Source organism: Narcine bancroftii, chromosome 14, assembly GCF_036971445.1.
Source record: "Narcine bancroftii isolate sNarBan1 chromosome 14, sNarBan1.hap1, whole genome shotgun sequence".
NCBI classification, from domain to species: Eukaryota; Metazoa; Chordata; class Chondrichthyes; order Torpediniformes; family Narcinidae; genus Narcine; species Narcine bancroftii.
In genome coordinates this window covers 53364504-53377873 of record NC_091482.1, presented here as the reverse complement: position 1 = coordinate 53377873, position 13370 = coordinate 53364504, and the positions used below count along the sequence as shown (strand labels likewise).

At 43.1% G+C, this 13370-nt stretch overlaps 1 protein-coding gene across 4 annotated transcripts in view; it reads right to left on the bottom strand.

The window, feature by feature from the left end:
* Nucleotides 1-13370, bottom strand: part of LOC138749300 (multiple C2 and transmembrane domain-containing protein 2-like) — a 328465-nt gene that overhangs the window by 17249 nt on the left and 297846 nt on the right. For all 4 annotated transcript variants that reach the window (XR_011348548.1, XM_069910510.1, XM_069910509.1 and 1 more), the window contains one exon: nucleotides 9145-9254. Coding sequence is in view for 3 of the 4 variants with exons in the window: in XM_069910510.1 (XP_069766611.1) it covers nucleotides 9145-9254 (110 nt within the window). In the remaining variant the exon portion in view is untranslated. The remainder of the gene's footprint in view (nucleotides 1-9144; nucleotides 9255-13370) is intronic.

Below are 13370 nucleotides of genomic sequence, written 5' to 3'. Positions count from 1 at the left end.
GACACGGTTGCAGCGGTTGCAGGGGAAAATTGGTTGGTTGGGGTGGGGTGTTGGGTTTTTCCTCCTTTGTCTTTTGTCAGTGAGGTGGGCTCTGCGGTCTTCTTCAAAGGTAGTTGCTGCCTGCCGAACTGCAAGGCGCCAAGATGCACGGTTTGAGGCGAGATCAGCCCACTGGCGGTGGTCAATGTGGCAGGCACCAAGAGATTTCTTTAGGCAGTCCTTGTACCTCTCCTTTGGTGCACCTCTGTCACGGTGGCCAGTGGAAAGCTCGCCCTATAACACGATCTTGGGAAGGCGATGGACCTCCATTCCAGAGACGTGACCTACCCAGCGCAGTTGGATCTTCAGCAGCGTGGATTCGACGCTGTCGGCCTCTGCCATCTCGAGTACTTTGATGTTGGGGATGAAGTCGCTCCAATGCATGTTGAGGATGGAGCGGAGACAACGCTGGTGGAAGCGTTCTAGGAGCCGTAGGTGATGGACCCATGATTCGGAGCCGAACAGGAGTGTGGGTATGACAACGGCTCTGTAGACGCTTATCTTTGTGAGGTTTTTCAGTTGGTTGTTTTTCCAGACTCTTTTGTGTCATCTTCCAAAGGCGCTATTTGCCTTGGCGAGTCTGTTGTCTATCTCGTTGTCGATCCTTGCATCAGATGAAATGGTGCAGCCGAGATTGACCGTTTTGAGTTCTGTGTGCCCGATGGATATGTGGTGGGGCTGGTAGTCATGGTGGGGAGCTGGCTGATGGAGGACCTCAGTCTTCTTCAGGTGTCACAATTGGAGAGCCACTGGGATCACTGTCAAGAGGGAATCACTGAAAGGGTTTGCCTTTCAGCTTGGATCTATCTGCAACTTCTGAACGTTGACCGACACTCTTCTGTTCAATCTTCCATGCAAGGACAGCTGCTTGAAAACAAACACTTTTCAACAAGCTGATTTTATCGCCGAGCAACTGGAACCACAATCCTGAATGTGGTTCACGTGTCAAGGCAGAATTAATCCTCTTTTGTGTAATGAGCAGAATGAAAATGGCCCGACCAAAAAAAAAAAACCTCACCTATTTCACATAAAACAGGTATTTTATTAATTAAAAACCCAGAGAGGCATGGTGTAATCAAACTTTAATAATTTCACATTAATATATGCATTTTACAATGAAAGAATCATAATACCAATTTCTTCTGTTTGAAATCCTGGTGGCCCCAGGGAAATACACCCTCATTATCACACTTGTGAGGTACATGGCAATGCACCTGGGATGGTGCTGAAGAGAATACACTAAATACATTATCGTTATGCGAATGTAGACCTCTCTCTATTTATCAATAATATAAGCAATAATTAATTACTGCTCAATAATGTATTCCAGGATTAGTATAGACACAAGGTAAAACACAATAATGATGTGCAAACTGAAGATTGTTGTCAGATCAGATTAAATTCTTGTGACAATATACCACTCTATCATTTTCTGATGAGCTCTGATGTGTGCACAAGCCTATTAGTAGATAGATTATCGAAATAATATGATCTGATTGGCTTGTCGTTTTCTCCTCCATGGGACTGCGTTAAGTTGAGGCATTCGTCCATGTTTCGGAACTTTGCCCTTTCAAGGACTCGCCAACCAAACAAAAAGTGCCGATTGTTATAGCGTGGGAGTGAATCTTCTGGGCTGCAGGTGGACGGGCTGAGGGGCGCACTGAGGCTTGACACAGGCAAGATGAGGGTGCTGTCCATTCCTGGCATTGAGGGGCAGAGACTGAGGGGAAGGCCCTTGAATAACAGGGAGCAACAAGATGCCACACTGGTGGTAACAGTGTAAGTAGAGAGAGTTTGCAACAATGTACAATGACTGGACACAAGACTAAGGGAGAAAAGAGACTTTGAACAGTTTTTGTTTGTAAATAATGTCTGTATTTGGGGAAAAAAAATCTAACGTGAGCAGCCAGTGTGAGGGCACAGTGGGGAAGGACCCCCAGTCTAGAGTCCTCCCACTACTGGGCATTGAGGGACTGAGACCTAGGGGAAGCCCCGCAAACAGAGGAGTGAGTACACGACAGGGTGCAATAGTGATGGGCAAATGCTGCTCAATAAAAAATGAATGCACAGTGCTGGGCATGTATGGATATGACACAAACTGTGGGAAGAGACTTTGAATGATTTCTTTGTCAATAATTAAAGTCTATTTTTTGATAAAAATGAACGTGAAAACAGGCTCACCTCAAGCATTTTTGGGTTATTTAAAGATCTGGTCCCATTTAATTCCCCGTAGTGAGCATACTCCCCCCCTTCTCCTGAACTTCATTCTACGTATCTCATAAGCATCCAGCTAGATTGCCAACGAGACTTTGAACGAACTTTAAAGGGCGCAGGGCTGAAAAGTTGGTTTTGTACCTTTACCTTGGTTACATTAAGAATGCAATGTGACTTGCTGAGTTTCTCCAGCATTTCTGTGTAAACTACAATTATTGAATCTGCAGACTTTCTTGTTTAAATGAATAATAATGTAGAGGGTCATAATATTTGGGCCATCTGTCCATTTCTTGTGCTTCCCTCTGGCCTGTTACTCAGATACACAATTGTTCTCAAATCCTGCAACATTTCCATCAGAGCCCCTGGAAAAATTCAAGGTTCAATTTATTGTTATTGCAATAAAACATTGTCATATTACATGAAATTGCTTTTGCCTGCTGTAAGGCAGAGAGATTCACTATCGGCAGAAATTGCCTGAAGAGGCTCTTACAATCAGAGAACGAGAAAGAGAAGCAAAAGAGAGTCCCTCACTCCCCCTCCCACCGAGTCTGTAGATTGATCACCAGCACTTCTGCAGCCACACAGAGACCAGTCCAAACCATTTTCAACCCGAGCTCCAGATCCGAACCTTCGACACAGTCAGGAACCCTTCAGGACCTTCAGCACCCCCTTGGTTCCAATACCTGGTACCCCTTCAGCCGGTTTCAAGCTAGTCTCTGGCAGCTCACAGCTCGGCGCGAGTCTCCTGACAGCGGTCTCCAGCAGCCCACAGCCTCCATAGATTCTTCGCCTCCATAGGTTCTTCGCCTCCATAGGTTCTTCGCCTCCATAGGTTCTTCGCCTCAAGTCGCCCGCCACATGCATGGGTCTTTCAGCCGCAGAGAACCCTCACTGTGATCACCGCCCCGTGGGTCGTCTCCTCTGCTTCTCCTACTCAGACAAGGGATGGTCTCCCAGTATTCTGGTGCCCTGCACCAGTCCTCCACTCCCCTGGAATTTGGGGTTGATCATGGGTGCCGCCATCTTGGGCAAAGACTCCATGGTCGCAGGATTTTAAATGAAACTACCTTTGCTTCCTTTAACAGGACACTCAAGCCAGTGCGGAGCTGACGCCAGTTGACTGAGCGGTTGGACCCCGTGGGGGGGGGGGCTGTATCTCTGATCCTCGCTCCCTGCGTGTCTGCACCAGCGGCAGCGTTGCCATTACAGCGGCTCTGACAGCGCCGCCATTTTCTATAGATTCCCAAGAATAGAAGTCAAGGTCTGCAGGCACTTCCACAGCTATGAGAAATTTCTAGTCCAGCAGGCAGTAAGTCTTGTTCCAGGAGATCTGGCACAATTTTTAATTTTTCGTATGCCTTGCCAACATGAAATTAGCCTGAGACACTGGGGTCCAGTTGACTGAGGCTCTTCTCATGATCAAAACACAAGGCATGTCTTCCAGTGTGGCACAGCTCAATGATGAGACCCGCTCGGGTTAGAAGCAAACTGAACTTGCTCCCTTCAATCCTGGTGTCATACCTCCTGCTCTTCTTCTCGATTGTACAGTGTCGTGCGGTGGGGGGGGGGGGGGAGAGAGGAGTCATGGTTTAAAAATAAGGGGCTATCCATTGAAATCAGAAATGAAGCAAAATTGTTCCCTCAGACGCTTGCAAGCCTTTAGAAATTTCTTTCTCAAGGATAGTGCAAATAGCTTTTTTTTAAAAAAAAGGTGGTGGGACAGGGCGGGAATGCAGAATTAAGATTATAATCCGATCAGCTGTAATTTTATTGACTACTAGAGTAGGTCTGTCGAGCCAAGTCTCCTACTGCTGCTACCGATTCTAAAAAGAACCACTCATTGTTAATTCTTCGTAGAGACTGCCAAAAGGCATGGCCAAAGTGTTGAAACTGAATAGGCAACTAATTCTCTCAGAATATTCTTCGAGTTTTCAATAGATGCACAACTTTTGTTAAAAAAAAAACACCTTTAAGTTCATTTAAAGAAGCAGCTGTGAAGCCACAGAACTAAGTACTGAATCATAACTCTCCTGTAGACCAACTCTTCTCCCACTGTTGATTCAATAGTGCTTTTTTTCAACAGGTGAGACAATCCATGTGTTCCAAGTTAAATTCAAAAACTACAATGAATGATCTTCTTCATTAATGATTGATATATTTCAGTCGCATCCAGCTTCTCGCAATCATTGCTTGGTATGCTTGGGTTAAATCAAGGAGATAAAATGGACCTATTTATTTGCAGATTTAATCCTTCACCACTGTAAAGCGCACACTCCTTCCGCAGTTATAATGCACACATTTGTAATAATGGAATTGCCCACGAGATCCCGAGCTTCAAATAGACCCAAAATCTACAGGTTTTCATTGAGAAACGGTCAGGTTATTCACAATAGCACTATGCGTCGATGGGAGGATTGGTTCTCACATCTTCCTCTCTTACAAGGTGCTCAGTAATTTTTTACATTGAAATGATCTGTGAAATCAACACATGAGCTAATCTGTCCAGAGAGAGTTCGAATTTCTTCTCTTAATCCATTTTTGAAAATGACTGATTGTAAATTGTCAAAGTCTATGACAAGGCTGATTGATCACCTAATGAATGTTGAGACATATGATCGAGGTTGCTTCAAATGTATACTCGTATGCGTGTGGCCTCCCAAAATAATTGTACTTCAGTGAATCCTACAGATTAAATTTGCTAATTGATGCATGCCTCTAATTTGTGCTGTGGGGTTCACATTGCCAATACATTCCAGAAATTATTGCAAGTTACAAAGACACACAGGATTGATTATGTACAAATCAATGAATACGATCTGTTTGTAGCTGATTAATTCACAACAATATATAATCACCAGATGATGAATTGTGTTTGTACAGGTTCATTAGTTTTGTTCAGTGTGAAGATACAGGAAAATCTTGTTCACTTTTACCAAGGTGAATTAAAATTGTTACGTATTAATTAAGTAGCTCACTCTCCAAAGCTAACTGATACATTCAATGAATAAACCCAAGACCAAGATATGGACTGCTCTTCCAAGCAGGAAGTCCTTCAAGAACAAGTCGACTCCAATTCCAATCACTTGATTTCACTTTAGATTGTGGTGGAATTATAAGAGTTAGTTTTTTGTTCCATATTTGATTTTCCACATGGAAGCATTGAGTTGGAAAGTAATTTATTCCCACACATTCACTTTGAAAATCAATAAGAAACAGAAAATAATTCTAATATGAACACATTCATTCATAGCAAACTTGGTCTATAATAGGGATAGCTCAGTATTTAAAAAAAATAATCAATTCTCCCAAGCTGCAGAATCTTCATCGACTTGTAATTAAAAATCTGCCATGAGTGTGTAAGCCCTGCCCACAGTCCTGAACTGGAACACTGTGGGCAGTTCCGGTCACCATTCCAAAGGAGGAACATGACTGGAGAGGGTACAGGTGAGAGGTTACTGTCAGGGTTGCAGCTCTCTAGTTACGAGGAGAAACTGCATAAAATGGATTTGTTTTCTTTGGAGCAGAGGAAGCTGAGGGACTCATAGAAGTTGACAAAATTAAGAGGGGTTAGACCTATTGCCATAACTTGGAAGTCTAGCATGGATCTGGGTATAAAACGATGGCATGCTGAAGTTCAGAGTTGTATACCACTTGACATAATTACTTATAATCTAAGAGACAAATGCTATATATTTTGGAAGATATGAAGCCCTTATTTACAAAATATGGGTGTTAATATTTAAATGAGGCTCTGACATTCCCTTTCTCCTTATGGCCTATACTATGAGAAACTTTAAAGTAATAGAATCCCCTGTTGAGGGTCTCTTGACCCTTTCTTATTCTCTTTTCTTTCTTTGTAGAGGGATAATGGGTGGGGGGGGGGGGGTTATATAGGGAAGTTTTCTAACCTTTTCTTTTTATATGCATTTGTATTGATGTGAATTATTTTTCACCGCATGCTTTATTTGTCTGGTTCTAAATTTATAAATAAAGTTTATAATTTAAAAGAGGGATTAGACTGAGTAAAGAAAAAGTCATTTTAACTTTTATCAAAGATGTAAAACCAAAGGATAAAGGTCAGCGGAGAAGGTTTTTTTTCCATCCAGAGTAAGGTTGGTATCTGGAATACAATGCCAGAGGGAGTGGTGGAAACAGAAACTCAATATTTAAGATGTATCCAGTCAAGCACTTGATCTCGAGGCGAGAAGCCCACGTCAACAATTATGGTCAAGTGGCTCGCATCAGATGGCAGACCACTGGAGACTGGCTGAAGGGATACCAGGCATCAGATCTGGGACACGAGAGGGTGCTGAAGGCTTCCTAATCATGCCAGAGGTGTGCATCTGGCACTTGGGTGGCTGATGTTTTGGACTGAAGGCTGTGTGGCTGCGGGACCGCTGGAGGCAAAACCATGGACGTTAAGGTACAGTTTTTTTTTTGGGGGGGGGAAATTCTCTCAGGGGCGCATCTACGCAAAATAACACCTATGCCAGGGGTGGGCAATGCGTCAATGGTCTAGTGAGAGCTGGCCTTCGGGGCCGCCATGTTGCATTCGGTGTTGTACAATTTGAGAGCGAACAGTAGGACGAGGACAAGTATACCATGTGTAGAAGAATTACGTGTGTGTTCCTTGTATGTCAAGTGGCACCCCCTCCTTCAGGTGCACCCCATGCCTGCCATAACCTAGATACACCTCTGGATTCTCTTTTACTTCTCTTTCTGTCTATAAGAGGTGCTGGGCAATTTTTGCTGATAGCAAATCTTACAGTAAACTAAAGGTAATTTTGTGCAAAATCACATTTTCTGTTTTTATTATGTCACGTTAAAATGAATCTTGAATTTGCTGCTCTTGAAGAATAGAATTCACATCTCCTCCATCCACCTCCAATACCCTCACCATTTTCTATACTTTTATTATTTGGGTGCAGATTTTATTCAGCATTTTAAACGTTACAGAAAAATATTTTTTTATTTAATTATTATACAAGGTAATATTTTTCATCAAAAGATGAAACCCGATTTACAAGTTCTATTCCACTTGATCTTCTAGTGTGTTTATTTTGGAACAGCACCAACGCAGAGCTTCCTGGGACAACAGTGATCTTAGAATTGGCCTGTGGAGTCCCTGGGTCAGATCACTGAATGCAGACAGCTCCAATTTTGAACTTTTAAATTCATATTTTGTACTGCAAACGGAGCACATCGCTCAACAAAGCCGAAACTGCACATGAATCAAAGAGCTGCAGAAGCGGGGAATTTAACCAACTCGACCTGGGCGCAGACTAGGAGATTGTTCCGTTGAGCACTTTCGCTCTGTCCACTGCAGTAGCAAGGCCACCCACTTCAATTCCACATCTCATTGCCACACTGGCACGACTGTCCGTGGCCTCAGGCATTGCTGAGTTGAGGCCACCTGTACATTAGAGGAGCAACACCACTTATGTTGCCTTTGCAGTCTCCAATCAGGTGTCATCAATACCAACTTCTCCAATCACCATTAAGCCCCTCCCCTGATCTCTCTCACCCTCTCCCTCTGTCTCCCATCCGCCACCTCCCCACCCCTTCCCTTTCTTCTCTTATCAGAGCCCTTTGTCCCCTTCCGATTACTTCTCTGTGTCATTCTCTTCTACTCTTCCACCTGTACCCACACCTACTTGTCAGCATGTGTCCCTCCCACCTCTCCTCTCACATCCCCTTGCCCCATCTGCCTGATTTTTGGTAGTCCTGAGGAAGAGCTCAGGCACGAAATGTCCACTGCTCTTTGCACTCTACCGGTGTTGCATGACCTGCGGAAATTTTCTGCATTTTTGTGTACTACAGTGAGGCCCAGCTTTTCCTGTTTATCTAACTTGGCGACCCACACCTTACTAAGGCCCAGCGTCCAGCAAGGATAAAGCTGGGCCAAGAACTGACACTGGGCTGTGGATAAAAAGTTGCAAGTCCAGGTCAAATGACAGCTCCAGACTGTCCACGGGAATCAAAGTGAGCTAATCGTCAGTGACACTTTGGGAGAGAGAGTCAGCACTAAATAGGAGTAAGCGCTCGGCGGTGAACCACCATATTCACGTGATGCTGGAAACACGGAGCATTAGAAACACAAGCAGCGCAATTAGCCCCAGAGCAGTGGTTCTCAACCGTTTTATCCCCTACTCACGTACCACCTGAAGTAATGCCTTACAAATAAGTTCATAAATTAGATCAGCCATGATCGTATTGAATGGCGGAGCAGGCTCGATGGGCCATTTTTGGCCTACTCCTATTCCTACTTCCTATGTTCCTAAACCCCAGATCGCCTACAGGGTTGTAGGTCAATTGGGTGTAGTTGGGCGCAGAGGCTGTTTTGCCGAAAGGGCCTGTTCCTGTGGTGTATGTCTAAATTTTAATTTAAAATGCAAATGTGAATTTGATGCAGGATTTCTATGGACTATAAAATGCATCTGACTAGGGAAATGTGGATATCTAGTTAAGAGTTAGGTGCAAAGCAGCAGCATTTTCCAGTTCATGGAATCTTCCTAAACTATGAATTTATGTGGCTTTGTGGAGATTATTAATCCCTATGCATACTGAATGTGAGAAGAAGAAACTCAAATAAAATCATTCGCATTAGAGGTGAAAATCATAACCAAAAACAGGACAGGAAATAATAGTAACTGATTCAATATTTCACTGGTTTGTCAGTAGATACTGACAAGAAAATCTCTCACCATTGTGAGCTTATCAATTTATTTTTATTTTACAAAGTGTGAGCATTCCTGGTGATGCCAGAATTTACTGCCAATCCCAAAGGGGTGCATTGAACCAAGGACAAGGTTAAGCATGGAACATGGTACAATACGGCGACATAATTGGCCAAACAAATTTTCAGCTCCTACCCCTAATTCCAATACTTACTTTTTAATTCTTTCACCAAAAGATGCTATTTTATCCAGGATATTCTGAACACTGATGACAATATCTTGAACTTTGTGGATTTTCCCCATTAAGCCTTTCCTTTCAGAGTCCTGGAAACAAAGACAAATAAAACAATCAGAAAAAAAGGGCAGAACAGAGAAATATACTGGGCAGGGAAGAAATGCACTGCTTCTACTCAAGGCATTTCTGTCGTGAGGATAATAGCCCTTTCAGTCATTGTATTTTGAGGCTCACGCAAAAAATTGGCCATCTTGTCTCAAGAGAGCAAGTTGAAAATACAGATGTTGCTTTTGCCCAGATGTTAGCGGAAGGGCAATAATTCAACAATGGAACCTCATGGACTTGAGTGTATCCCAACTTTTCAATTTTGAAGGGTTTTTACAGATGGCAGCGTCCATGATCGGCAACAGCCAAGAGGGGTTGCAGACTCCAAGGAAGCAGAGACTGGTGCAGGGGAGCACAAAGACAGCTCCGCCCCCACTGCCATCAGATTCCTGAACGATCCACAGACACTGCCTTACTTTGATATTTTATTGCACTTTTAAAATTTCTTTTGTTGGGTGTTTTATACGAATGTTTCGACTGTGATTCTGCTGCCAAGCAATGAATTTCATGTCACATTAATGACAATAAGTTCTGATTGCAGTTGTAATTTTACTCTGTGCATGCCATGAGAACATTCGTACTAAATTGGCACCCTGAAGGAGATTATAATGCAGAATATCAAAGAATTAGGACCTAAATAGTCTCACAATTATAGGGAAAAGGCTTACGGTAAAAACTGCCACCTTTGCAGTTGGCGATTGGTGTGCCAGAGTTGTGGAGTATTAATCCGCAAAGAATACAAGCAAGGAAATTACAAGCAGAAATGGGAGGATGTTAAATGCTTCCTCAATCTATCAGGAAAGAGTTAGGGAAGTAGGAAGTGATTTGACTCTGCCTCAACACTGCAATTGGTTGATGAAATGACCTCCATCTCTGAGACAGCTTTGTGACCCCCCCCCCCCCTTTTATGCCCACCATTGCTAATGACCCATCTGCAGGACATTCTGTCACCATTTCCCAGATGTTGACAGTCCGCCAACCTTTCTTCCGCATCTTTAATCCCAGTTGTTCTCCAACAATGTCCATGCTGGTTTTTACCTATTTCCTATCACTGTCTGCCCTTACATAATAGGACAATTTAATTCAATTTTTTAATTTAGACATTCAGCATGATAACAGGCCCTTTCGGTCCACATGTCCAATTAGACCCAATTGACTGACAACTCCCTCCCCCCACCCCCCCCAGTACATCTTGAATGGTGGGAGGAAACCGGAGACAATGTGCAAACTCTTTACCCACAGTGCGGAATTTGAACCCAGTCCTGTGCGCTGTAATAGTGTTACGCTAACTGTGTCGCCCTTCTGGTCTCGACTCTTAATTTCTCTCCTCAGTAACATCCACGACTCTTTCAATGGTCTTTTTAATAACTTCTAGTCTCCTGGTTGAACAAAGTCATCCATTTCATATACATTCCTAATTCTCAGGATGACACAAGGGTGCTCTGATTTCTAATTGTCTGCAGGCTCAGATGGTCTCCATCCTCTGCTTCCACTTTCCTTGGATGAATGAATTTCCACATTACAAGAATTCTAATTAAAGGTCATCAAACTGCAAAACTCTGAGTCGTCTGGGACTGTACTCGCTGGAATTTACAACAATGAGAAGGGGTCTTATAGAAACATACAAAATTATGAAAGGCATAGATAAGTTAGGGGTAGTTGATTCCATTGGTGGGGGGGGGGTGGGGGAGATGAGAACTAGGAGACTCAAGATTCAGGGGTAGATTTAGCACAGAGTTAAATTTCCTAGAGAATGGTGAATCTATGGAATTTGTTGCCCAATGAAGAGGTGGAAGATACCTCAGTAAATATATTTAAGACAAGGTTAGATAGATTTTTACAAAGTAGGGGAATGTAGGGATATGGGGAAAAGGCGAGCCATGATCTCATTGAATGGCAGGATGGGCTCGATGGGCCAAATGGCCTACTCCTACTCCTATTTCTTATGTTCCTCTCAAAAACTTCTGACATGCGTTCTGTGTGAAATATTTTAGAAAGCAGGACTAAGAAAACATTTGCATAGCACCTGGACTGTGTGCATGGCCAGGAATGTTTGGACTGACCGAAACAACTTGCTTTGAGGACAATTTTGGAAGATTCACCACTCTCTAGGAAATTTAACTCTGTGCTAAATCTAACCCTGAATCTTGAGTCCCCTAGTTCTCATCTCCCCCCCCCCACCAATGGAATCAACTACCCCTAACTTATCTATGCCTTTTATAATTTTGTATGTTTCTATAAGACCCCTTCTCATTGTTCTAAATTCCAGCGAGTACAGTCCCAGACGACTTTGAGAAAAATCCAAAATCAATGTGGTACACAAGATGCTGCTGAGATTTGATTTAGTCAAAGTGCAGTACTGACACTGGCAATCTCGATATATATCCCACCTCGACAATGGTTACCCACGAGAGACGAGCACAGAAACATGACAGGCCCGACTTCACAGCAAAGCTGAAGAAAAGGCTGTGGTTTACTCTTTTGTATCTCGGGAGATGAGCTGTTAAGAACCTGAGCTGATCACTAACTCAAAAATTCTGCAAACTTAGAATTCAAGACCAAGACAACCATGGTCAATAAATCCTCTTTGTTCCTTCTCACTGTTCTGCACCCAGGCAACATTGCATTCCTTCACTGGGAGCAATCCATGGCTCTTTGATAGAGAAAGGTTTTTTTTCCCTGGAGATCTGATGAAAGGCGCAGGTTGATCATGTTGCGGGCGGAGGGGGAGGAGGGGGTTGCAGAATCATTTCCCTCTTCAGTTGAACTGTGATGCGTATGCCAGATAAATCATTAATATAAGGGCCTGTTCACAGCCGAGGGAAAAATGTGGATAACGCCATTTCAGGTCGGGAGCTTCATTTGGCAGAGAACACAATTCAGTCTGTTTAAACTGTCTGATAGGCAGAGAGAACAAACTTGTACTGGACAAAAATCAGGATCAATAGATATTCTAGGAGACCATACTAAAGAACAGAATAACATTTGTACAGTATTTTTAATAACCTCAGGATATATATTGCTACTTTCCACCCAATGAAACATATTTGGATTATAGGCACTGTTTTAAATCAGCCAACTTGACACATATCGGCCCATATACAATGAAGAAATAAGCTTGATTAGTTGCTTGAGTGATTAAGGTTGGCTGGGACATCTATTTTTCCAAACCTTCACCACAGGATTCCCTACCTCCATATGATATGGCAAGTAGGAACTTGCTTCACTATTTCATCTGAAACACATAATCTCCATCTGAAGTGACAACCTCGATTATACATTCAAATTAGTGAAGTCGGCCTTAAACACAGTTTTTAATCGCAGAGAGTGCCGTAACGGACCATACGAAGAGGAGGGGTTACTGTTAGCAGGTTATAATCAGTTTTTTAATTGTATTAACATAGCATGAGCACAGCTGGAAGCCAACTGTAATCTTGATTGAGTTTTAAATTAATCAATCCACGTCACGACTCGACAGGAATCTCCGCAGCAGCCTACCCGGAATTCCACGGTTTGCAGATGTTGTTCAGTGCTGGTGTGAACGCCGACAACAGACTGGGCGGGAGGCCTCTGCCAGTGATTCCCTGCCTGCGGCAGTATTGGCATGAGAGAGTGGGTGCCAAAGCAAGCAAGAGCCGAAGGACTCGGGTGTGATTCTATCTCAGAGCTGGTTCATCAGAATAAAAAGAGGGCAGAGTGCATTAAGAAGTCATAGCCTGGCAAAAAGATAACACCTCATTTTTGATAATAAGTGAACAGCATTAATACTCTTTTACCCTTTCCATGGTAGTTTCTTTGAAGAGAGTTGAAGAATTCTGCCCATGCTGAGAGTTAATAACACTGGACAACGCAGGCTCCTGAACCATTTTGGATGTATTTTATGGATTTTGGGCTGCAGATCACAAAAAAATCACCTTTTTCAATGTAGCCTGTTTTTGTGATTTCCTGTCACATTTCAAGTCTACTAGAATATTGTCCTCAAAGCAAGTTGTTTCGGTCAGTCCAAACATTCCTGGCCATGCAAACAGTCCAGGTGCTATGCAAATGTTTTCTTAGGCCTGGGCGTGCTTGGAAGGCCTTGAAAGATGTTGACGAGAATG